The 25,125-nt window shown below is 59.2% G+C and overlaps 1 protein-coding gene across 5 annotated transcripts in view; it reads left to right on the top strand.

Annotated features, from left to right (window-relative positions):
- The window catches only part of ARHGAP23 (Rho GTPase activating protein 23), a 132,743-nt gene that overhangs the window by 71,715 nt on the left and 35,903 nt on the right, over positions 1 to 25,125 (top strand). For all 5 annotated transcript variants that reach the window (XM_075123678.1, XM_075123677.1, XM_075123675.1 and 2 more), the window contains exons 3-7: positions 5,882 to 5,906; positions 8,868 to 8,960; positions 10,879 to 10,957; positions 13,174 to 13,228; positions 22,509 to 24,126. In XM_075123678.1, coding sequence (XP_074979779.1) covers positions 5,882 to 5,906; positions 8,868 to 8,960; positions 10,879 to 10,957; positions 13,174 to 13,228; positions 22,509 to 24,126 — 1,870 coding nt within the window. The remainder of the gene's footprint in view (positions 1 to 5,881; positions 5,907 to 8,867; positions 8,961 to 10,878; positions 10,958 to 13,173; positions 13,229 to 22,508; positions 24,127 to 25,125) is intronic.

Raw genomic sequence — 25,125 nt, forward strand, 5'->3', positions numbered from 1 at the left:
GGTGGAGGTGGAGGTGGGACGGTACCACCCTGTGTTTGGGGCAGTCCCTTAGAACTGGAGATTGCCTTACAAGGGCAGCTGGTAAAATACTCCAGGATCTTTCAGGGTGAACATGTGCCAAGTGGGAATTTCATTGGCTGGAGACGTGAAACCCTTTGGGGTGAAGAGCATTTAATGACAGGGCTCATCTGGGGAAGGGGAGGTACACACGGGGCTTCATCATGGCTGCTCAGGACCAGTTCCTTCGCTAAGTCATTTCCTCCCCCTGGCCGCCCGACTTGTTTTGGGAATCAAACAGCATCTTGTCTCCAGGTGGCCTTTGATCTTTCCACCACGTGTTTGTAGACGTTTAAACATCTGACAATAGCACCCAGCTGTTAGCCCCTTTCCCCGTCCTGGCTCATGATGGATGAGGGGAGCCCTGACGGCAGCATCTGGAGTCGTCTGACATTGAGACGTGTCAATGTCTGGCTGCATCGTAGCATCTGGGAACGTGTGGCAGCAAGACAGGACTGCAGTACCTCAGCACCAAATCCTGGAGCCTCCAGCATGGAGACCTGGCTCTCCAGCCTCTGCTGTGCGCAGGACTGTGACACGGCTGCCCAAAGCACAGGGCCCAGGAACCCCCTCGGCTGTATCCCAGCCCAGGACCTCTGCTCGGGCACGCAGCATCCAGAAACTCTGACGCCGAGCCCTGGCTGCATTCTCTGTGCTGCATCCCGGGAGCTGTTCAGAAATCCCTTCCCCGGACACAGGCCTGCTTTTCTCCTGCTGCATGACAGGGCTCCAACGTGGGCCTGACTCCTGTCTGCCTTTCCCCGGGGCAGCCTGGTGCAGGGCTGGCAACATAAGTGTGATGAGACCACCCGATAACTCCCTTCCGCGTGGGACTGTGGCCCGGCTGCTTTCCCCTCCAGCCCCTTTCCCAGCACCGCCAAGCTGTCCCAGAGAGCGGTGGGGATGCCAGGCACTGAGGTGCCTGTTCTGAGCAACCCCCAACCCCAGCACTGTTTGCTGGCCGCAGTTTCTTTCGGATTCAGCGTCTGGCCTGGAACTGCTGACCAGGCGGGACTCAGCATCACGGCCGGAGCCAGCGCTCTTGGGTTCCACCAGCTGAGCCTTTGTCTGGGTCACTTTGGAAAGGAAAAGCAGGTTTCTGCCAGGCCCGTTCAAAGGCTGCCTGGGGTCTGGAATTGCTTGGATTCTCTCCCCGTCTCTTCTGTGCAGTGTCCTTCAGACAAAGGGGGACCTGTCTTGGAGGGTCCAGCGGCCCCTGGGGCACTCCGTCCTTAGAGCTTTTTAAGGCCCGGCTTGACAAAGCCCTGGCTGGGACGATTTAGTTGGGGTTGGTCCTGTTTTGAGCAGGGGTTGGACTAGATGAACTCCTGAGGTCCCTTCCAACCCTGATCTTCTATGATTCCATGCAGCCCCTCTGCCTGACTCTGTAGTGCTCCCAAGGTTCCCCCACCCCCTTCAAGCCTCCCCCATCTCTGGGGGGGCTTATCCGGCTCTCTGAGCACCTCTGAGTCGCTAGTGGGGTTATCCTCGCCGTGCCCTGTGCTAGCCTCATTGTCGAGCTGAGGGAGTGAGCCACAGGGTAGACTAAGTGACTTGCCCAGGAACAGAACTCAGGTCTCCTGAGTCCCTGCCCAGTGCCTGGTCCACTCGATCATCCTCCCTACTTTTTGCACAACCCTGGAGATCTCACTTTTGCCTCCCCTCCCACACGCGGGTGCCATGGAGCCCCCCTGCCCTGCCACTTTCCTGCCCACACTAAAAATATAAGTGGCCCCAACTGTGCAAAATAGGCCTGGAAATTTAGCAGCCCAAGCACCCAATCTCCTTGCCCACCACCCCGGGTGCCAATCGGTGCAAAAGGGTGGGTGTTTTACTCTCCCGTAAGTAACACCAACAACACCTCTCCTACTCTCCCTGGGTGAGCAATCCTTTTCTAGGCTGCTGTAACCTGCTCCCACCCATCCAGAAACCTCCATCCGGCCTCCTTTCTGCCTCTGCATTTCTTGAAGCATTACAGGGCTCCCCGGCCTTGCTGTATAGCTTCCCACAAGCTCCCGGGAGGGAGGCGTGATCCTGTCTAGGGCAGATGCAGAACAATGCCAGAGGATGTTGTGAAGGCCAAGAGTATAACAGGGTTCAAAAAAGAACTAGATAAGTTCCTGGAGGATAGGTCCCTCAATGGCTATTAGCCAGGATAGGCAGGGATGGTGTCCCTAGCCTCTGTTTGCCAGGAGCTGGGAATGGGCGATGGGATGGATCACTTGATGATTCCCTCTTCTGTTCATTCCCTCTGGGGCACCTGGCATTGGCCACTGTTGGGAGACTGGGCTAGATGGCCCTTTGGTCTGACCCAGTCTGGCCGTTCTTATGTAATGAGTGAAGGGCCAAGTGATGAGCCAGGATCGGGAAGCACCCAAGATCCCCGGGCAGGGGAGCCTGAGTTAGCCCTGCAAAGAGCAGGAGGGAGCTTTGCACCCCGGGATCAAGGCCATGAATTGGGGGCTGGTGCTTGGCAGAGGGACCGGTGAATTGATCAGGGATGCTCCAGGCGTAGGGTCCCCCCAGTGGTGATCGGAACAAAGGGCAGTTATTCCTGGGATCAGAACAGGTTTGGAAAGCAGCAAGGCAGGGAGTGGAAGTGCAGCGTGGGAGCCGGGCCCCAGGCCAGATCTTGGGGGGCAAGTTTCGGTGGAGCTGACTCAGCTGGGAGTCAGACAGGAGCTCTGCATTCCACGTAGTGCTGGGGTCACACCTTTCCGTGCCGTGGGGGAACCAAACCCACACACCCCCTGGGTTGCCTTGCCTGGCACAGGAGCCAGGGCAGGCTGGAGGGGAGGGGAGAAGCAGGGTGGGGCTGCGGAGGAGGAAGCCTTGGGCTTAAGGGAACTTCCCCATCCCACTCCCTTCCTGTGGCCCCACCGTAGCTGCGGGTGTTTGTATCCTGCCCCACTCGCCAGCTTCGCTACTTTGGCTGTGCAATTCGGGGAAGGAGCCGCCACCTCAGTGACCCCATCCAGCGGGGCTTGGAAAAACTCCTCCCCCGCGGGTTCAAGGGGGCTGCTCCTCCTTCCTGCTCCCCACCCATGTGCAATCGTAGGTCTCTCCTAGCGCCGAGAGTCCTCCGGGGTGTGTCCAGGCTCCCCTGCCTGGAGGCTGAGCAGTCTGTGCCACCCCCAGCCGAGCGGGGATCCCAAAGGGGGACCTACCTGCCCTGGTCGCAGGCTGCATGTCCTGATGGGGCCCTGCCCCCCACTTCCCTGCTTTCCATTGGCCTGGAGCAGCGGGTTAACCTGGGGAATCCTGGCGTGTGGCCCCAGCTCATCCCTCCAGGCAACCTCGAAAGTGACATTCAGGGGAGCCGAGCCAAGCTGGAGTCTAAGAAGTCTCGGGCGTACCTTGGAGCATCCCCCCAGTGACCGGGACCAGCTGGAGTCAAGCCATGATCAGAAACATCACCTCTGAGTTTGGAGGCATCCCCACGTCAGTCCCCCATGGGGGACAGGAACTCTCCCAAAATCCAGACGCCTCCTTCGCTCCCCCTCCCAGCTCCAGATCTTGTCAGCTTGCATCGTGCCATAAATAATGCAGCACCGTGAAGAAGGCCCCTCCGGCCGAAACCAGCATGTGGCCTCCCACGATTCGCTCTGGATAATAATGACAGTGCTAAATATAGCCACGCTCGTGGCTCGGGACCGCCCTCCTGAGAGCATCACCGGAGCGGCGCTTCCATAGTGGGGAGACTTTCAGCCCCCCGCGGTGGGGTGCCCCCCTTCCCTCTGCCAGCCCCTCTGTTGGCGTGGATGCTGTGCCTGGTGATTAGAGTGGCACCATCAACTTTCTTCTGAGCCGCGCAGCAAGGTTTTGGCCCTGGTAACCAGGGTCGCTGCCTCCAGATCGCCCCCTTATGGCATGGGGCGGCCCTGCAGCACCCAGCCCTCAGTTTCCCTTCTCGGGTCATCACAAGAACTCCTCAACCCAAACAAGGTTCCACTTCTGGCGTTTTGAGTCCTGGCAACAATGTCTCTCCCCGCTGCACGTTGGAAAAAATAACCCCAGCTATACATACAGTATTTAGCTACAAGTAGTCAGGAGAAAGATCTTGGAGTCATGGTGGATAGTTCTGTGAAGACGTCCACGCAGTGCGCAGCGGCCGTCAAAAAAGCAAACGGGACGTTAGGAATCATTAAAAAAGGGATAGAGAATAAGACGGAGAATATCTTATTGCCCTTATACAAATCCATGGTACGCCCACATCTTGAATACTGCGTACAGATGTGGTCCCCTCATCTCAAAAAAGATACACTGGCATTAGAAAAGGTTCAGAAAAGGGCAACTAAAATTATTAGGGGTTTGGAACGGGTCCCATATGAGGAGAGATTAAAGAGGCTAGGACTTTTCAGCTTGGAAAAGAGGAGACTAAGGGGGGGATATGATAAAGGTCTATAAAATCATGAGTGGTATGGAGAAAGTGAAAAAGGAAAAGTTATTTACTTGTTCCCGTAATATAAGAACTAGGGGCCACCAAATGAAATTAATGGGCAGCAGGTTTCAAACAAATAAAAGGAAGTTCTTCTTCACTCAGCGCACAGTCAATCTGTGGAACTCCTTGCCTGAGGAGGTTGTGAAGGTTAGGACTATAACAGGGTTTAAAAGAGAACTGGATAAATTCATGGAGGCTAAGTCCATTAATGGCTATTAGTCAGGATGGGTAAGGAATGGTGTCCCTAGCGTCTGTTTGTCAGAGGGTGGAGATGGATGGCAGGAGAGAGATCACTGATCGTTACCTGTTAGGTTCACTCCCTCTGGGGCACCTGGCATTGGCCACTGTCAGCAGACAGGACACTGGGCTGGATGGACCTTTGGTCTGACCCAGTCTGGCCACTCTTGTGTTCTTATGTGAGCCTGAGTCAGGTGGTCCATGCAGCCGTGTAGACGTAGACGTAGTCTTGGGGTCTCCTGCAGGAGCCGTCTTGCTTTCTGCCGCCATCTGCTGCCTTCCTCCTGGTCCTTCCCAGCCCACGACGGTGCCTTGATTGGCCCGGGCGGCTGTGTCCCCCATTGCCTCTGCTCCAGACCCAGCCAATCCTGGGGGGGTTTGAATTGGCAGCTTCTGTTTCCCTCCAGCAGTGCCAGCTGCCCTTGGCATCCCACAGCGATTGCCCCAATCGCCCCTCCTGACACAGGCTCCTGTTGTGAGTGAGAGGATTTACCCTTGGGGTTGGGGGGCAGCTTTACGTTCCACCCAGGGGCCAGCAGAGGCTGCTCAAGGGATGCCTGATCATGGTGCCCCACCCCACAACTCCTGGAGCTGCGCTGACCCCTATGGGAGAGAGGAGGTTGCAGCTTCATTCTCCAGCCAGGGCCCTGGGTGAGTGGAGCCCACCGCCCGGTGGCCCCAGGGGGCTGTGATTGTTTCTTCTGGGGAGCAGGCTTGTGGGAGCCGAGATTTGCCCCCCCCCCCACTGTATGACTGCATCAGGGTTTCCTCTGAAGCGTTGATGCTCTCCCCTTGGCTAATCCCCCATGGCAGGAAGCTGGGATGGCCATTATACAGTTACTGAGAGGGAGAATAAACCCCTCCTCTCCCCTCCCCTGTTGAGCTGGATGTGCTGACAACTCAGGGAGATCCTGTGTCAAGAGTTCTCTGGGCAGTCCGGGCGGCAGAGGGAGGATAAGAAGGCGCCGGGTCACTTTGCTGGCGTTTCGGTGCCCCAAAGGTTACCCATGTTCCCTGCCCGCTGAGCTGATGCCGGGTTCCCCCCCTTCTCGTTAATCAACCGTCACGGGGATCGGTCCCTCTCCCGACTCCTCCAAAGCCTCCGTGGCTCAGCTGTGACGCTGTGTCTCTCTCTTCCCTGTGCAGGAGGAAGAGAATGGAAACCGAGGAGGTAAGCACTCATCTCTGGCACGCGGCCGCTTGTATCGCCTGTGCGTGTGTGTGTGCGCCCGTGTGGCCAGACACTGTCTGGGTGTCCGGGTGTGAAAGGGAGCTGATTGGTGCTCTGGCCTGCTTCACAGCCCAGCCCAGACTCAGTACCTCCCTGCCAGGGAAGTGATTGCAGACGATGGTGGTTTGTGAAATGCACCAGGCTGCCGAGCAGCAGATCAGTGTAGCAGCAGGCCAGCCGGGCAGGGAGGGGGGATCTTTCCATCACAGATGAAGTTACCCAGCTCCCCTAGGCGTGAATGGCCACTCGGCTGAAATAAGAGCCCGAAACCTAGGCCTGAGGTAAACCGGCTCAGCGACACTCGGAGATGGGCAAGCTGGGTGCCCCCAACGCCAAGGGGGGGCTGCGCTGCCTGGTGGGGCGATCTCAGGCCGTGCAGGAGGAAGCGCGTGTAGAGATGCTGTGGTACGATTCCCCCTAACATCCCAGCCATCCGGGGGTATCTGTCCCCTTCCCCCGCTGGCTAGCGGTTGGTTGCATTATTCATCCCTAAATCCATTAGCTGATGCCCCATTGGCAATACCTAGATCTGCAGCTTGGGCACTTCCCCGTGTCTCCGCCCCTAGCTAGGACCTTCCCGACTAGATCCCAGAACCAGCTGGTTCTCCCACCTCTTCCTGTCCACTTGGTTGGCTCCGGCTGTGTGCCGGCCGCAGACCAGGTGCTCCTGGGAAGGGATAAAGCTTGCCACCTGGCAGGTTTCGGTGCTGTTCATCCCTCCCAGGCTGGGAACTGTGACTTGACCTAGGTTTACAGCGAAGGAGCGTTTCCCCACAGGGAGGCTGTGCTAATGCACAGCTCAGGACAAGGCGGGCAGCAGCGTTTTGGTTTGGGGGGATCAGAGGGCGCAAAGCGACTCCCTCAGCCTGCCGGTGGGTGCTTTGGGTGCACATCACGAGCTTTCGCCTTGTTTGTATCTGGATTCAGGCTGCGGTTTCTTGGTGTCTTTCCCTAGCCCAGAGCCCGGCAGCTGCCCTGGGGGTTACAGTGCAAGACAGGCCCTCTGGCTCCCAGCCCCCATTGGGTCTTGTCTGAGACAAGCTCAGTGTCCGAGCAGCGGGTTAGCAGCAGAGAGTCAAGCGCTGCCCTCCCTGGCCACAGCTCTCCGATGTGACCAGCAGCCCCTCCTTCAGCCCATCTGCAGCTCCGCTGGTGCTCCCCAGTCGCGGCCTGTGGTCTCCCCTGCTATTCCACTCCTGGGCTCCCCCCATGCACAGCTCTGCAAATACTTCCCAGTCCCAACACCCCAGCCCCCTTCTGCTATTCCTATTCCGGGCACCCCCGAACCCCCACAGCTCTGTCCTCAATCCCAACCCGCAGCCCCTTCTGCTGCTCTGCTCCTGGGTCTCCCTTGTGTCTCTCCCAAGGCACCTCAATTCTGTTCCTGTCCCGGGATCTCCCCGTCCTAACCCCTAGCTCTGGGGATGATCCACCTCCATCCTGGCCTACAGGGATGCCCAGCCTGGCAGTGCCCCCCAGCCTGTCCCGCAGCACGCACACTGTGAGGCCTCTCCCTGCACAGGGATCGCCGGACCTGCAGAGTCACAGGAGGGGGGGTTGTCCTTGTAGACAGATCCCAGACCAAGCTCCGATCAGGGCCCTAGAGGTGTACAAGTGTCCATGCTTGAGTGGGGTCTGCTGAGGCACAGGGCGGGAGTGGGCGCTCCTGGGAGGGCACCTGGACGCGGGGGGAAGCCGTGACTTCTGCGACCATGCTTTTGGAAATGGCCCGCGCACGGTTACCGAAGCTGCTCTTGGGTTGGCTTTGTGCAGAGGACAGGTCTGAAGCCCAGCACCCGCCTGCGTCTCCAGGCTGGAGTTGAGTTAACCGGATCTGATGCAGTCAGAACGGATAGCCACGTGTCGGGCTTGACGGAGAACTTCCAGTTCTGGCCCCTCACTCGGCTCCAGCCCTGCGGGGAGGGGACCAGTTGCAGATGAAGCATGTCTGGAAGCTGGGGCGGGGTGTGGGGGGTGCCAGGCGATGGAAGCCTGATGCCCTTTGGACCAGGGCCCACACAGGCTACTCCTCAGACACATCCCCTGCCCCTTCCTGCTGTGCCATTCCCTGCCCAGAACCCTGAATCACCCACAGCTTCTTGCTGTGACCCCAATCCCTTGTGGCCAAAGGATTGTGGGATGGGGGGGGTCATGGCAAGAAATCAGTGCCGGTGGTTTTGGTCCCAGGTGGGGAGAGGCTGAGAACCGCCAATTGAAAAGGGGCTGAAACCTTCCTTCCCTCCTGCCCAGGAGGACCTTGTCCCACCAGGGGTCCAGTGAGGGGAGCACGTGCTTCCCGCTCTCAGATAATGTATGTCACCCTAGGACCAGATTGTTCCTCTGGGTCGTGACGGGACGTGGCCTTCGAAGTCTGTGTTTGCTGGTGTGGAGCGCAGTGCCAGATCATGCTGGTTGTTTTAATTGTGGTGTGTGTTCTGTGTAGCCAGGGTGTATGCACGGGAGTGTCCTGTGTGTGTATGACTAGTGTGTGTGTGTGTCCTGTGTGTACGTGTGTGTGCGTGCACTCAAGCACATGATACTGTGTGTATGTATCCAGTGCACATGAGTGTGTGTGCGTTCATGCATGTAGTTCTCCGTGTGTAGCCAGTACATACAAGCGTGTGTGTGTATCTAGTGTGTGTGTGTGCTCATGCATGTAGTTCTCTGTGTGTGTCCAGTGAGCACAAGTGTGCGTGTGTATCCAGTGCGTGTGTATCCAGTGCGTGTGTATCCAGTGCGTGTGTGCACTCATGCACGTAGTTCTCTGTGTGTGTGTGTATCCAGTGTGCAGGCGTGAGTGTGTGAGTATACAGCATGTACCCGTCTTTCCTGTGAGGGACCCCCCGGTTCCGAACTCTGGTGTCTGACGCCCTTTCCCTTCCCTTCCCTTTCCCGGCGCAGGTCCCCAGCGGAGCCGCCTGGAGCCCATGGACACCATCTTTGTGAAGAACGTGAGGGCAGACGGGCCTGCGCACCAGGCCGGCCTCCGCACAGGTGGGGGAGCCCCCCACTGGGTACCACGCACCCCACTGGGTGGGGGCGACCTGAGGGACTGTACTGGGAAAGCCAGTGGCAAAGTGCTCCCGGAGGGGACTGAAATCCAGTGGATGAGGGCTAACATGGGAAACAGACCTGAAAACCCTTCCAGTTAATTCAAATGCTTGGTAAACAGCTGGGGAAGAACAGGGCTTTGTTAAAGATTCAAACACACGTTCTGGACTGGGGTCTCTAGGGTTACACCCCTTGACATTGCTGGGGTCTCTAGGGTTACAAACAAGCTGGCAGAAAGCAGTCTTTAGACCCAGTCAAGGCACAAATTCAGTGCCTGCCCTGTCTGTCTGCCGGGGCCGTTCCTCCTCAAGGGACAAATCTGGCAGGTGCCTGTCTGCAGAGCGCAGGGCATGAGCCGAACCCCACTGAATACCAGGGGAGGCACGGATGGATGGGGGAGCAGAGAGGGAAAGAGACTGGCACTCCGTGTATTAGCAGCGAAGCCATTTCACGCAGAGGGGCTGGAGAAGAGCTTTGATTCCTCCTAACTCCAGCGAGCCCTGCCAGCCTCCCTCCTGCTTGTTGGCCCTGTCTCCGGAGCGCGTCTCGGTGCCGTTCAGCTGGGGGGTGGGAACTGGTGGTGGATCCAGGGCCAGAGCCAGAATCGCTTCTCAAGCGGTAATTAACTAAGGGGGAGCGTCCTGGGTGCATGGGACGTGGCTGGGGCTTTCGCTGCAGATCCCCTAACGAGTCCGTAGCGCCTGGCTCAACCCAGATGTCACCTTCTCAGTCCCTTCCTGGTGGGGTCGGTGCCTGCCCCTGGGCTGCTCGTCTGTGGCGTGTGCCAGCCGCGTAGCCATCCTGTGGTGCCCGGGGGCATGGCCCTGCCAGCTGCCGTCCGGGGGCGGGCTGAAAGGGGAAGCTAACTGTGCCACGTTAGGGTGAAAATCTCCCCCTCCGCCGAGGGAGTTGGGGGAGAAAGGGTCTCTCCAGGCCTCTCGGCTCTGAGCGAGCTCGCTGCCTGGAAAGAAGGGGAGTCACCATAGCCTGGTTGCAGCAGAGCCTAGGAAACCCCATAAGAGAGCCCCACTGGACAGGCCTTGCTTCAGAGCTCACAGCCGGGGGGAAAACGGCCTTGTCCTTGGGTGACGTTTGTCCTTACGACGTCCTGTCCGCCCGAGTGGCTCATTCGCTCCAGGCTGTGGCTGGGGCAGAGGGAAGGGGCTCTCTCTCCCCCCCTTGCCCGTTGTTCTCTACTACGACCTCTGAAAGCCGTTGTCTGCTGCCCCCATCAGCTGGTGCCCACACGGGGCAGCGCGGGGGTTGCCACTTTGGGCCCCCAGGTGTCAGTGGCGACAGCAGTAACTGTTCTGCCAGTGCTCAGGGTGGGGATGGCGTGTGCCCGGCTAAAATGGTCAGGCAGTAAACCGGAAGGAAGGCGCTGTGTGTTGTATCCTCTGGGCCAGACGTCAGCGGGCACGAACCTGGGGCGCTTCCTTGTCTTTGAGGGAGCAGTGCTGAGAGAGGCCAGCCGAGGGTCCCGCCCTGCCGTGGCCCCCTGGACCAGCCGCTGAGCGCTCGTTAACAGCACCAAGGCGTAGGGACAGGGCTGCAAGGGGGACAGTGGGCCGAGGCGGGAGAGCAGCCAGAGAACAAGCCAGCTCTGTGTGCGCAAAGGCTCCCTTCCCGAATGATTTCCAGCGCCATTGCTGGGGACAGCCCCACAGCCCCTCCTCCTGCGAGGTGCCGAGTGCCCCCAGCTCCCACCGACGTCCCGCTTGCTTGGGCCCTTCTTCGGCGGGTAGCGGCAGGCTGGGGGCGATATCGCACGTTGCTGTGGTTACCGCCAGCTGTACTCGCTCCTGCTTGGCTAGCTGCGCCCCCATTCACGCGTGGGCCCCCGGTTATTTTCCCTCTGCAGGAGACCGGCTTGTCAAGGTGAACGGCGAGAGCATCATCGGGAAAACCTACTCCCAGGTCATAGCGCTGATCCAGAACAGGTGAGAGCTGGGATACTCCCCGGATATTGGATCCTCCCCGGGGCGAGACTCCTGGCTGAGACGAAGTGCCCTCCTGGGGTTCAGGCCAAAATGTTCATACTCAAATCCGCCATCCAGGCCCAGATCCTCAAAGGTGCGTGGGCGCCTAACTCCCAATGGTGCCAGTGCTAATCAGGTGCCTAAATACCTTGGAAGAGCGGGGCCCTAGGCCAAGTTTTTCCAAAGTGCTGAACGATTTTTGGGTGGCCACCTTGCGACACCCCAAGGGTCCTGATTTGCATGAAGTGCTGAGGTCCTGCCCCAGGAAGGTGGGTCCCCATCGTCAGGCACTTGGGAAAAAGCCGCTTATTTATGTGCCCCAGTATGGATTACCGGCAGGTGCCGGATTGGCTGCCGTTCTCACCCTCTGGCGGGTGTGGGCGCTGCTGCCCATGTAGCCAGGACACCACTAGGGCAGCTTGATTCCCCGACTCCTTCGCACTAAGATGTTGCCAAAATGGCGGTGTTGGTGACACCTGATGTGACAACGAGCCAGCCAGATTTGGGGCAACCTTGCTCCTCTTCTCGCAGGGGGGTCAGGGGCGCGGTTGGAGCAGAAGGGAGTTGCAGCGTTTGTCTGTTCAGCGCTGAGTTGATGGATGTGGGAGAATTTCCTACCCACCTTCGTTCTCGCACGCTCCCTCACACACCGAAAAGGGAAGAAAGAAGCCAGTGTGTGTGTGTCTGTCTTTGGAGCTGGGATTTAATTAATGACCTGGATTTGTGTGTGTTGCACTCTGTGTGTGACTACTGATTAGACAGGGGAGATGGAGGGGCAAACCTGACCGCGATAGCTCCTAAGTATAGCACCTGGGGAACGAACCAAATGAAAGTGATCTGGATATGAGCTAAATATAAGATACAGCCCTGGGTGCTAATTGCATTTGGAAAACTATTCAGTGGCCGTCAGCAGGGGAGGGGGAACGGTGGGGGCTACATGCTGTCGACTGGCTCTGAAACGGAAAGGGGATTTCCAGGGGGTTTGTTGCAATTTCTTGCCTTGGCTTGAGCTTTTCATTAGTTGAGAAAGAAATAAGCAGCCACTGTCACCAAAGGAAGAGGAAGTGATCCTGTGGCTAGAGCAGGGGATGGGGAACCAGGACTTCTGGGTTCCGGGCCTGGCTCTGCAATGGAGCATGGTCTAATGGTTAGAGCAGGGGTCCGGAGCTAGGACTCCTGGGTTCTCTTCTGGTCTCTGGGAGGGAATGTTAGAGCAGGGGGATTAGGGGTCAGGAATCCCAGCCCTTTTCTTGATGCAATTTCGCAATGGAGGGCTTGGCAGAGCTGAATTGGGAGGAGGGACTGGAGAGGGGGGGCGAGTGCCTCAGGGGGGTGGGGAGGGAGTCGCAGGGAGGGGCACTGCTCAGACTAAGGGAGAGGTGAGGTGGGCTACAGGCGTGGAGGGGACATGGCGCAGAACATTCCCAGCCCAGGGCTGGATCTGAGAGCGGCTGCTGGCGGTGCACCCCCACGCAGCTGGCGGCGGGCGGGGGGATGCGTAGCTACACTGTGACAGGTCCTGTCTTTTGCATGTGGCGTTAAGACGAAGTCTTTCCTGTCCCCTGGGAAGGAAAATGGCCCATCGTGGCGGCTTGGCCGCTGTCTCCTCTGGGAGTAACAGCAGCTTCTACTGTCCCGGGCTGCATGTGTGAGCTGCTGCATGGGCCCTGCGCAGCTGGGATCTTCCGGCTCAAACCTTTGGAGTAAAACCTCTGCCCTGCGAACCTCCAGCCTGGTTCTCGCGCACTAGCCCAGGGCCGCGATGCTGCAGATCTGCAGCCTTTAAACAATAAATAAATAAAGCCCACCATCCTTGTTCCTTTGGCGTTAACGCCTACTAATCAGATAACCCCCGCTGGCCGCAGCCAGCCAGGCACTGGGTCAGTGGAGATTACACCCTGGACTTCCACCACCAGAAGCACACGCCTCAGTCACTTGAGTTTAGGGGGTAATTCCCAGAGCTGCCTGTCAGTTGCAGGCCTTGCCTCCTTCCCAGCCACTCACATAGCATCAGGTGGGGAGTGCTGTCCTGTGCCCCTGCAACCCACCTCGGCTGCTGAGTCCTGGCATCCAGTTACTGCCCCGGTCTCTGCGTGACTTGGAGCCTGGAGACGCGGGGAGCTGGCTGCACGCAGCATCCAGACCCTGACGCTCTCTGCCTTTCCCTCTCTCTGCAGTGATGATGCCTTGGAGCTCTCCATCATGCCCAAAGACGAGGACGTCCTCCAGCTGGTGAGCCTTTTGCTGCTGAACTCTCCCTGGGTTCGGGCCGGTGATGAGCAGGGAGTGCCTTGCCTGGCCCTGTTTTGCCACGCCCTGCGCAGAGCCCTTCCCCTTTACTGTTGGGTGGGGACTGACCCAGAGCCCCTAGCTCAGCAGTGACAGCCGGGGCATTCTTCAGGCAGTGAGGCTGGGCACTGCTGCTCTCCAGGGTTTCGGAGCAGATGACAGTCCTGGGGGAGATGGCTTGGGGAGGTGGGCCACATGGGCAACTTCTCAGGAGACCTTAAACCTGCAACCGAGTCACCCTCATCGTTACCCTGCAGAGGGGCAGCCCACAGAGAGAACAGCGCCCAGCTTTCAATACTCCTTTGTGTGGCCCTGTTGCATGCTGGGACTTGTAGTCTCCACAGGGACGCTCCCGATTACAAAAAGCAAAGGGACATGTGCTGTGCAGCCGTTGTTTTTTGGGCTGCACACTGACTTAGCCCGGCTTAAGCCTTAGCTAGCTGGCATTCTGCAAGGCTGCCAGGCACGCGTCATGCCCAAGAGGGTGCGTGTGGCCTCCGAGGGGCTGACGGGACAGTGGGTGGCTGACGTGGGCTGGCCAGATCAGTGTGACAAGGCTGATTGCGGGGTTGTGGTGGGGGGTTATCTGGGCAAAGCCGACGTCCCCTGCTCCAGCAGATTAGCCACGGCCATCTGGGCGGCGAGTGGTGTGAACCATGGCACTTAAAATCCCTCACGCCTGAGCCCCTCCCTCGATTGGGGGTGAGGCTGGTGGAATTTGTCGGGGGGCCTTTAGGGTTCCCTTTAATAGCAGCCCGACGGGATCTCATTTTCTTGGGGCCCCATGCATCAGCAGTTTGGGTGGTGTGTTCTGAATTCAAGGCCGGTTGCTGGGGTTGGGGGTTTGCCAGCTCTGAATGCTCCTGACCTGTTCACCCTGGACCCTGTTTGAAATCCATTCCTGTCTCCTGCCCCGGGCTGACTGGCCACCTCCTCTTGCTGCAGGAGCGGGGAGTGATGGAATGAGGGGGGGGCAGCGTGCGAGGAGGGAGATGGAATGAAGCTCACCCTGGTTGTAAGTGACAGATCATTGGGTGTTGGGCCGGGGTCGGTCGCCATGACGTGGTTGTTGGAGGGTGGGATGGTGGTAGGACCAGCCCGGATCACCCTGCAGAGAAGAGGCACAAGTCTAGCAGTGCGGGGAATGAGCTGGGGGGGGCGGCTTGTCTAGGGATGTGGTGGCTTCGCCTTCGCTCCGACACCCTCCGTGAAGATGGGGGACGTTTTGGGGAGACACATTCTAGTGCCGCCCGCGAGTGGTCGGGCTGGGTGTAGGAAACTCTGGGCAGGGTTCCGTGGCCCGTGGGATGCGGCAGGTCAGACTAGACGCTCCGTCGCCCAGGTGGGTGGGGTGATCTGTGTTAAAGGAGCGGAGCTAGCCCTGGCAGAGCCGGGGGGCTACTCTGTCACCCAGGGAATGGAGGAGGGGGACACAGTCATCTGAGCCCCCTGACCCCACGGCCTGGCGTGCGGAGCCTGTTGCTGCGAGGGCATGAAGCAGCCCCAGGCCACCAAGGTGTGATTGACGCAGGACCCTCCCCCTCTTCCCCACTCTGGGATGCTGGCTAGAGTTTTTCTCCTTGGGCAAAAAAGATCCTCAGTTCTGTCCACATCCCTTGGAAGCTTGGGTGTCAGCAATACGCTGGGGGGGAGAGGGGCGTGTGGGGGGCAGAGGTCTTGTGATCCACCCGCCCTGAGGCCATACAAAGTGAGGGGGAAACCCCAAACGCACCCAGGGCCCCAGAGAGTCACAGGATACTCTAGAGCCCCAGGCTGGCTATTCCCAGTGCGTCTGCAGTAATGGAACAGATCATCCCTTAGGTAATGGCAGAGAAGTCCCTGGGTTCCAAACCCTCCTGCTGCAGGGCCTTCACAGCCGCTAGCCGCTGGGGTCAGGAAGGAATGACTCCCCTGGGCAGGTTCAGGGTTAGTGCCTAATTGCCTGGTTTTTGCTGTCATCACAGTAGTGCCAACAGAGATCAGAGCTCCGTTGTGTTGGGTGCTGTACAGACACACATTATGAGACAGTCACTGCCCCGAAGAGCTTACAGTCAAAATAGACAAAGGGTGGGAGGGGAAACTGAGGCACCAAACGGGGGCCTGGCATGTCCATGGTCACCCGGCTGGTCAATGGCAGAGTGGGAGATTGGAGCCCTTTCGCACCTTCCTCTGATACGTCTGGGGCTGACCTCTGTCGGGCTCAGGGTCCCAGCCTAGCTGGGCTGTGGCTGCGATCAGGCGGGGCGCGTCCTCCGGAGTTACACCAGGGATGAATTTGGCCCAGTACTTCTCAGCCAAAGCACCGGCCTGTGGCTGTGTTTGGAGTGAACGGGTTTTGAACAAGGGCAGTGCAGTTACGTGTGTCTGTCTGCCTGCGTCTGTCTTCCTGTCTGTGCGTGTGATTCAGAGGAGACCCAGGACGTGCGAAAGGAGCCGGATGCCAAGGGCCAGCTTTGCTTCCCGGCTTGGATTCCAAAGGAACCTTTGTGTGGGTTTCCCCGTCCCGGTGCCTGGGCTGGGGGCGTGGGCATTCCTGCGGTGTGCGGCTCCGGCAGCCAATGGCAGGCCTCAACCAGGAGCTCCCTGCAGCTCGGGGGGGGTCTCTCCTCCCTCCCGCCTCAGGACGTCCCAGTCGCAAAATCCCCAAACAACTTAAAAGGAAAAATTGAGAAGGAAAGGTTAGTCTGGGCCAGGGCTGTGCCCGGGGAGCAGCGAGGGAGCGGCCAGCCGGGGGAGAAGGCTGCTGCCGGATCGAGGGAGGTAATGAGCTCTGTTTGGGATCCCTGTCGTCGGTGTGTATTATATGATTGTTAGGTCGTCTATCGCATTCGGATTGAACGTGTTTATTACGGTAGTGTGTGAGCCCACCGAGAACAGGGCCCCATTGTGCCAGGTGCTGTACGAGCCTAGGATACGAGACGGCGACTGTCGAGAGAAATGCCGGCGGGGGCTCCCGTGACGACTCCCTTTATTCCAGAACAGAGGAAACCTCCCAGAGCTGAGCCAGCTAGTCATTAAAGGCGAGCGTTTAACCCTCTGGCTGTAGCTTGAACAGGTTAAAAAAGGGATGGGGGCGGGGAAGGTCCTTCAGTAGGTGGCACAGTCTGGGAAGGAAGCCCAGGGCTCCGGCCGCCCCTTTAAGCGAGCGTGTCGGAGCTCCGCACCGCTCCGCTCCACTCCGTTCCTTTTTTGGATCAGAAAGAGCTGGTTTGTCATTGCCCAGAAATGCAGCCTTCCTGAGAGCAGGATTCCAGGGCGGCGGGGAGCTGGGAGCAGCCAGGGGCCCTGCTCCCTCCATTGGCCTCCCAAGGACTGAATGATGAGGCAGGAAGGACCCTGGGGTTCGGGCCCCAGCACGCGTCCAGAGAGAGGAAGCTTTGGGAAGGGGGCTGTTTCCCTCCCCTCTCTCTGGTTCCTGGGGTGTCAGAATCGGAGCAGCTTTAGGAAGCAGGTTGCTGCAGATTCCAGGGGTTGGGTCGTTTGGGGACAATGCAGTGGGGTGGCTGGAGCTGCTTCCCTTTGGACAGCAAGCTTGCAGCGTGGTAACTTCACTGGAAACACTTGCCTTCCCTGGCCATGATCGTGACGCTCTCCCCTGGCTGATTTCCAGCGCTGACTGCACTTGGCCTCCTGCGGTTTCCATTGCAGCATCACTTTTGCTCCAGAATTATTCTTGTGGCTTTGCTGTGCGGTGTTGACAGGCTGCTGCCTTCCACCCCAGAGGCAGCTGCATTCCAGGTGAAGCCCTGCCTTGCCTGCAATTCGCTTGTAATCGGTTCCTGCAGCTTGTGGGGCGCTGCTGGGCGTCTGGAGGAGAGATGCTGCAGTGCGTCTCTTATCATCACTTAGTCGTTAACCCTTTCACTCTGGGAACCAACCTCGGGCCCAGGGGTTAGAACATTAAATCATGCCTCAAAAATGCCCCACCTGCTGCAGGGGGTTAAAACCAGCTTCCCTGGGATAGATGTTGCATGAACGAATCCTGGCTGGGAGCCAGGGGCCAGGCTAGACAGCGGCACCCCAAACCCTGCCTCAGCCCTTGCTCCCCTGCGCATCCAGCTGTGCACACCTAGTTATCCAGGACTCTCTGCTTAGCAGGGGACTTCTTAGATTTTGGACTCGCCCACCCGCTTTACTTGCTATACAAGGCACCTCTTCTTGTTCAGCAGCAAGGGTCCCGGGTTCTCCAGCCCGAAGCTTCCCAGCGTGGGATCCAGCAGGTTGTTGTGTGTGTGTTGTCTACATAGGCAATGCCCCGCGTTTCCCTTGTATCCCCGATCCTGCCATCCGGTCTCACCTGGCAGCCTGCTGGGAAGCATCACGGTGTGGTGTCCAGCGGGACGTCCTCTGCGTGTGTCCTGCTCACGTTCTTACCCTGCACCCATCACCATGGTATGTGGGTGCCTGCCAGGAGCACAGTAAGCGCCAAGGTTGGCATCTGTCACACATGGGTCTTTTCCTTCTTCCTCGCCCTGCAGGGTGGATTTATCTGGGGCAGGGGAGTTCTGGCTGCTGGGCTCTGTGGTTGTCACGGAGTCCCTGGGCGATGCTCTGGAACTGCTCCCCATGAAGCCAGTCAGGACTCTGGGGCAGTTGCCTTTCTGTGAGCAGCCTGTCTTCAGGACACGCAGCTCACTCAGCTTCCACCTTCCTGGGTCTGACCTCGGAGCATTCAGCATCCTCTGCCCCTCCGTGCACTTCCCACAGCGAGTCCGCTCAGGCGGGGCTCCTGGGGAAGCCAGAGGGTCCTGCACCCCAACTTCGCAGTCAGACGTGACTCTCAGCCAGCCAGTAAAACAGAAGGTTTATTAGACGACAGGAACATGGTCTAACACAGAGCTTGCAGGTGCAGAGAACGGGACCCCTCAGCTGGGTCCATTTTGGGGGGCAGTGAGCCAGACAACCACGTCTGCACTTCACTCCATGTCCCAGCCAGCCCCAAACTGAAACCCCCTCCAGCCCCTCCTCCTCTGGGCTTTGTTCCTTTCCCGGGCCAGGTGGTCACCTGATTCCTTTGTTCTCCAACCCTTCAGCTCTCACATTGCAGGGGGGGAAGGGCCCAGGCCATCAGTTGCCAGGAAACAGGGTGTCGGCCATTCTCTGTGTCCAGACTCCTGCACACACCTGCCCTCTAGGGCTCTGCAATGATCATACACCTTTACTCCACCCCCTAGATACTTAAGAACTGCATAGGGGAAACTGAGGCACCCCCACACTATTCAGAGGAAACATTAAGAACAGTCCCACTTCGTCACATCTCTCCCCCCTTCGAGATCGAACTGAGCGGGGTCACTTTAGCCGGTGACCTGGGGAAGTTCGAAGCCACCAACGTTCCCATGGATGCCCCAGCATCTCTCCCATTCCTTGGTAGGAGTTACACCAGGCCCTTCCAGTTTCACGCCCTCCCTTAGGTCAGGGGTGGTCGATAGCACTCGCAGGCCGCATGTGGGAAGGTTTATGCAGCCCATGCCCTTTGGCCACCCCAAGAATGTCTCCCCATTGACCATCACCTTCTGCTCCCACTGGCGGTCCGAGGGGCCTGGCCTCAGGAAACTCCACACAGACATATAGGTTGGGGTCAGGAGTGGGAGCCTGTCCACATCCCCAACCATCTGGCTGACGGAGTCTATGGCCTTGGGACCCAGCAAGGGAGCTAGACACTGGGGCTTTTCCACAGGGTCCCCTTGGTTCAAATCGCCAGCCTGCTCAAAGGCAGTGAGGTGGGCATCCACACACCCCCCCCCCTTAACCAGGGGCAGCAATTTAGTCTCGAGGTTCCCTGCGGAACTGGCCCCCCGGGATCTATCCCCACTCACCCCGGGGAGGTCCCCTAGGCCTCTCCGCTCCCCCACCGCCAGTTCATCCTGCTGCTACTTCTGCAGCTCTTTCTCGGGCTCTCGCTGTCTCTCACAGTCCTCTTGCTCTCTCAGACTCAGCTCCAATCCCGTCCGTCTCGATCCCCCGATGGGGAACCCGATCGTGAAGACCCTCGTCTGGTTGGGGACAGGAGTCTTGGCGATGCCTGGCTCCCTCTTCAGCTGCTCCCAGATCCTGCTATAGCCCCAGTTGGGGTCAGGAATCTGTTCCTTAGAGCGGTCATCCTCCTCCAGCTGCACGATTAACTCTGCTTTGGTGAACTTTCCAATGCTCAACCCTCTCTTTTTGCACAGGGTTACAATGTCCTTCTTAAGGAGATGGTGACAGGCCATCACTCCGCTCCTCCCAAGTTGTTGTGGACTCACAGGCCCGTGTGTTCTCAGCTCCCCACGGTTTCCAGGGAGAACCCCTAGTGTGCCAGCCCTTCTCGAGGTCACCACCTCTTTGCCAGGGTCGAGCTGCAGACTCCTCCGCCCCTTGGACTGCTCGCTGCAATCCCCAGGGGAACCCTGTTACTGCACAGTCCTCGCTGGTCACACACTCCCAGGGGTTAACCGCCCCCCGAAACCGCTCCTCTCTGAGCCTTCAGCAGGCCTGGTCCTCGGCAATCCCCCTTCGTGTTACTGCTCCCCAGTCACTTACTGCAGGAAGCACCATCCACGGGGTGCAGTACATCCCACCGCTGCCACCAGTTGTCACGGAGTCCCTGGGCGATGCTCTGGAACTGCTCCCCATGAAGCCAGTCAGGACTCTGGGGCAGTCGCCTTTCTGTGAGCAGCCTGTCTTCAGGACATGCAGCTCACTCAGCTTCCACCTTCCTGGGTCTGACCTCGGAGCATTCAGCATCCTCTGCCCCTCCGTGCGCTTCCCACAGCGAGTCCGCTCAGGCGGGGCTCCTGGGGAAGCCAGAGGGTCCTGCACCCCAACTTCGCAGTCAGACGTGACTCTCAGCCAGCCAGTAAAACAGAAGGTTTATTAGACGACAGGAACATGGTCTAACACAGAGCTTGCAGGTGCAGAGAACGGGACCCCTCAGCTGGGTCCATTTTGGGGGGCAGTGAGCCAGACAACCACGTCTGCACTTCACTCCATGTCCCAGCCAGCCCCAAACTGAAACCCCCTCCAGCCCCTCCTCCTCTGGGCTTTGTTCCTTTCCCAGGCCAGGTGGTCACCTGATTCCTTTGTTCTCCAACCCTTCAGCTCTCACCTTGCAGGGTGGGAAGGGCCCAGGCCATCAGTTGCCAGGAAACAGGGTGTCGGCCATTCTCTGTGTCCAGACTCCTGCACACACCTGCCCTCCAGGGCTCTGCAATGATCATACACCCTTACTCCACCCCCTAGATACTTAAGAACTGCATAGGGGAAACTGAGGCACTCCCACACTATTCAGAGGAAACATTAAGAACAGTCCCACTTCGTCACAGTGGTGTTTATATTAGCCAAGGGAGGTCCAACAATTACGCCCGGCATTTGGCGTGGAGAGTGTTCTTAGACCTCACGGGCATTCACTGCGCAGCCCGGGGCCGGCCCTTGAGAAAATGCCCTCTCCTGTCCTGCACTGCTGCGCTGTCCCCTTTTGCCATGGCTCCGAGGTTCCTCGTTCCAGAATTCTTATCCTGCCTCCCTCGGGGCCAGCCCTTCTCCCTTCCTCACGCTCCCCATCTGTGACATGGGGAGGACAGTCCTGGCCCTGGTGAGACTGGGTGAATGGCGTGAGGATGGGCTGTGCTGCCATGTGCGAACACAGGGACACCTCTCCAAGCAGCCGCTCCAAGGCTTGACAAAACTTGGAAGCTAAGAGAGGACATGGGGGTTGTACTCAGGATATGCCCTTGACGATATTTTGGGATGGTCTATTGGGGTTGCCTAGTCAGAGCAACGTCTGGGGTAGGTTACAATACTGCTTAGTGCCGTTATCTAGTGCCTTATGCTGGAGTGTCTCTGGGCTTTTTCCAAAGGTGGGCAGGTGAGGAATTTATCCCCATTTATCCCCATTTTGCAGGTGAGGAAACTGAGGTCTGGAGAAGGGAAGTGACTTGCCCAAATGTGTGCAATGCGTCAGTTGCAGGGCTGGGCTGAGAAGCCCCATGTCCGAATGCCCAGGCCCTTGCTTAACCACTGGGTAGCGCTTCCTCTGCTCACACGAAGGCTGTAGGAGGCTGTTCTGTTAAGAGGTTCAGGGTTTAGGCTCAGCCTGCAGCTGGGCAGGTTAGTTCAGAAATGCCTATGAAAGATGAGAGAAGGAAAATCCTGGCTCTCCGTCCAGCTCAGTGCGTCAGGGAGTATTTTAAGGAGATGGAACCAGAGACCACGTGAAGCCAGCATAGCCGTGAGCATAGCATGGGAGAGCAATGCGGCTGGCAGCAACCGGAGCATGTTAGTCACTTTCCACCCCAGCAGAAAGCGCGTCTGGAAATGTGTTTGATGTCTGCACAGCAGGGGAGGATTTCGGGTGGCCCTTTCCCAGGCTGATCGAGGCTCTGGGCTGAGACGGTCACTAATGATTTCAGGGGCAGCAGTTCTGAGAGGCCCAACTTTAGAGACCTGGGTTTTCACTATGCGCTGAGCACTGGCCCCTGAAAATCATCTCCCTTTCCGGTGTCTCACAACGAGCCCCTCAAAATCACTTGGCCGCAGCCCCAGTGGACTTAGGCTGGAGGTGGGCATCTCTCTCCCCCCCGCGGTGCAGGGACGGCACGCCCGGCTCCCTTCCCGCAGCACTGAGCGCTGCTCCAGCAGGAGCGCCTGATTCTGCTTGCATTGCGCGTGGTCAGCCCTGCCCTAGAAGGGGGATGAGATCTGCCCTGCCGGCGGGATGTGCCCAGTGGGTGGCACCGCAGTCATCTCACGGCTTGGTGTATAGTCCACACCACTGGTGGCCTCACCTCGCCCGTCTGTGTGAGTCTTTAAACCCGAAGGGCCCAGCGGTGCCCATCCCGGTTGGGTTCATAAGCTCAAGTGCCTCACGGTTGCAGGCGGCTGGTGCTAGCCTTGGTCTCTGCCCCTTTTGTATCCTGGATCATATGAGTCAAGCATGGGGGGCCTCTTAGCACTCAGCCGCCCATGTCACTTACACGGCCTGGGTGTATCAGTGGTGTCCTTGTTTTGAATGGCAGCGCCATGGGGCTCAGGATTCGTCCTGTCCCGGTTCAGGTGTGCCACTGTCCCGGTGTTACCCCCATCCCATCCCATCCCATTGGGTTTATTGGTTGGCTCCCGGGAACCTGGGCTGTGTTGATGGGGTGACGGGCCTGGGACGGGCATTGGGAGGATGCCTGGTGGTACCAATGTCTCCTGGGCCAGGACGCCGCCCGCCCTGACTCCTCTCCTCTCTCTCCTTTTCCAGGCCTATTCTCAGGATGCCTACTTGAAGGGCAATGAACCCTACTCCGGGGGAGCCCAGAGCATCCCGGAGCCACCTCCCATCTGTTACCCTCGGAAGACCTACCTGTTCCAGTCCAGGGCTCCCAGCCGGGAGGCGATGGTAGCTGAGCCTTTGCAGGGACAGCAGGCGGACGGCAGACCCTACCGGCCTGCTTCTTCAGGCCCATCTTCCCCCTTGAACAGCGCGGCGCTCGGCAGCCCCATGCCCACCACCTGGAACGAGGCCAGAAGCGACACTGCTCGGGAGTTCGGCAGCACCCATTCCAGCCCGGCCCACCGCACGGAGGAGATCCAGTATGGAATGACCCAGCCGAGGCCCGGGATGCCCGTCGCAAGGCCGGTCCCAGCCCCCAGCTCCTTCTCGCGCGCCTCCAACACCAGCTTCCCAGGTCCCCTTGCTTCTTCCTTGCCAGAGAGGTACGGCATCCCGACTGCTTCCTCCATGGCCAACCAGGCCTGCTACGGGGTCCCCAGGCATCTCCCAGACCATCGGACTCACTGTGGCTTCAAGGACAGCCGGGATGCCAGCACGGGGCCTGACGGCCCGGGCCGCCCCTCCTGGGAGTATCTGGGTGGCCCCAAGGCCATCAGACGGCTGGAGTGCCAGCAGGCGCTCTCCAACTGGCTGTCCAGCCAAGTACCGCGCCGGAGCGCCTCGGAAGAGCGGAGGTACGTGATGCCGCCCCGGTACCGCAGCGTCTCTCAGGACCGCCTGGGAGACACCCCGGCCTCCAGAGGCTGGCCCCACAGTGCCTCACAAGACACCTTGCTTCAGCCCAGCCACGACAGCTGGGGCTACCGGGCCCGGTCCGACAATTCCCTGGGGAGGTACGGGCGCTCCATGGAGACTCTGGAGCAGAGCGCCCTGGTCTCGCCCCGCCTGGACAAGTGCACATGGCTGCCAGAGAAGTTCTATAGGCCGGGCCCCGGGCAAGTTGCCCAAGCTCAGCCTAGCCAGCCAAGTTCGTACGCCCCCTCTTGCTCCTCTCGAGACCCTCCCCCCGCCCACGTGCAGAAACACCCTTCCCAGCCCAACCTGCGGAGCGCCGACGACTCGGGGTACATCGGGTATAGGAGCTACAGCCCCTCCTTCCAGCGCAGGACTGGCCTACTCCACGCGCTCTCCTTCAGGGACCCTATCTTTGGTGGCCTTCCAGTGTTCAATATATCTCAAAGGCAAGGAACCCAACCAGCACCTTACCCGGACAGGTCCCCGTCACTGCCAACTGCCGCCCCCCCTGGCCCGGACCACCTGCCGGGCAGCGGGCCCGAGATCCCCAAGGACCAAAGAACCTCCAGCCAAGACAGCAGCGCCAGGTCTCTCCAGCCGGCTCTGCCTCAGCCCGAGGCGGAGGAGAGGAAAGAGGAGGTGGTCCTCCGGCAGAAGCCTCCCACGGGCCGCAAGGCGCCGGCCCCCGCCAGGCAGATGAACTTCATCTTCCCCGACCACATGAAGGAGACGGACATTTGCGACCCGCCGCCGAGCTGCAAAGGGGACAAGCCGGCGGCGGAGCGGCCCGCTCGGCGGGTGGCACCGTTGGCGGTGCCAGAGGATTCCCTGGCATCCATTCCATTTATAGGTGAGGGGGGAGCGCTTGGGAACCTCAGGCACTGGGGGGGGGGGGTTCCTTCAACCAGAGCCCAAGGTGGTGGGGGTCTCACAGCTGTGTATCCAGCTCAGGAGCCAGGGAGCATCTCGCCTCCGAAAGCCCAGCACCAGGGATCCCCTCGGGGCAGGAAGCAGCCTCAGCTGCAGGGTAATGGATGCTGAGGAGCAGGCATCAACCTGGTGGTAATGACATGTCCCCGCTGGGTCCGAGCCGCAGAGGGTACAGGCCTGTTAAAGCCCCACCGACAGCGTCCTGGCTCTTTAGCTCAAGCTGTAGACTTCCTGCCTTTCGCTCCGAAGGTCCCTGGTTTGATCCCCGGTGCATCGGCCAAGATGGCAGCTTGGTGCACAGGCAGATCCGACCGTAGGCTGGGCAGGTGCAGACGGGCACAGTGAAGCCAAGTGCTTGGGTCCCTTCAGCTGCCTGCTTGGATGAGTGTGTCTGGTTTGGAGAAGCACATGCAGGGGAGAAACAGGCAGCTACGGGCCTCTTGTTGCCAAACCCACCATGGATGTGCTAGGTGGTCCCAGAGATCGGGAGAGCAAAGGGCCAGAGACATCGGGGTGGAAAGAGAAGGGGGTGAGGAACAGTGGCAGGGGTATGGGTGGGCCATCGCACTGCTGCCCTGGTCTGGTGGTAGTCGACTGTGGTCAGACAGTCAGGTCAGGCCCAAAGCAGTGCTTGTCCTTGCAAGCAGCAAAGCACAGGGGAGCGTGGGGAGGAAGCATCCAGCTTGGGGTAGGGAGAAAGGGTCCCCAGTGCATCCGGTGGAGGAAGGGTCAGGGACGCCCAGGAAGGAGCCTACTGGTCAAGGGGCCTGGCTGCTGTTGTCCCTGCTGGGGCATATCTCAGCAGAACTGTGTGCTGCGGGGAGCCCGGGACCGTCCCCTAACCTGCCTTAAAGCTGGGTGCCGGCCTTGGACGGCCGAACATCCCATCGAGGCGGCCTCTGATTGTCCCGTTGCCCCT

Source organism: Caretta caretta, chromosome 27 (genome assembly GCF_965140235.1).
Source record: "Caretta caretta isolate rCarCar2 chromosome 27, rCarCar1.hap1, whole genome shotgun sequence".
Lineage (NCBI taxonomy): Eukaryota > Metazoa > Chordata > Testudines > Cheloniidae > Caretta > Caretta caretta.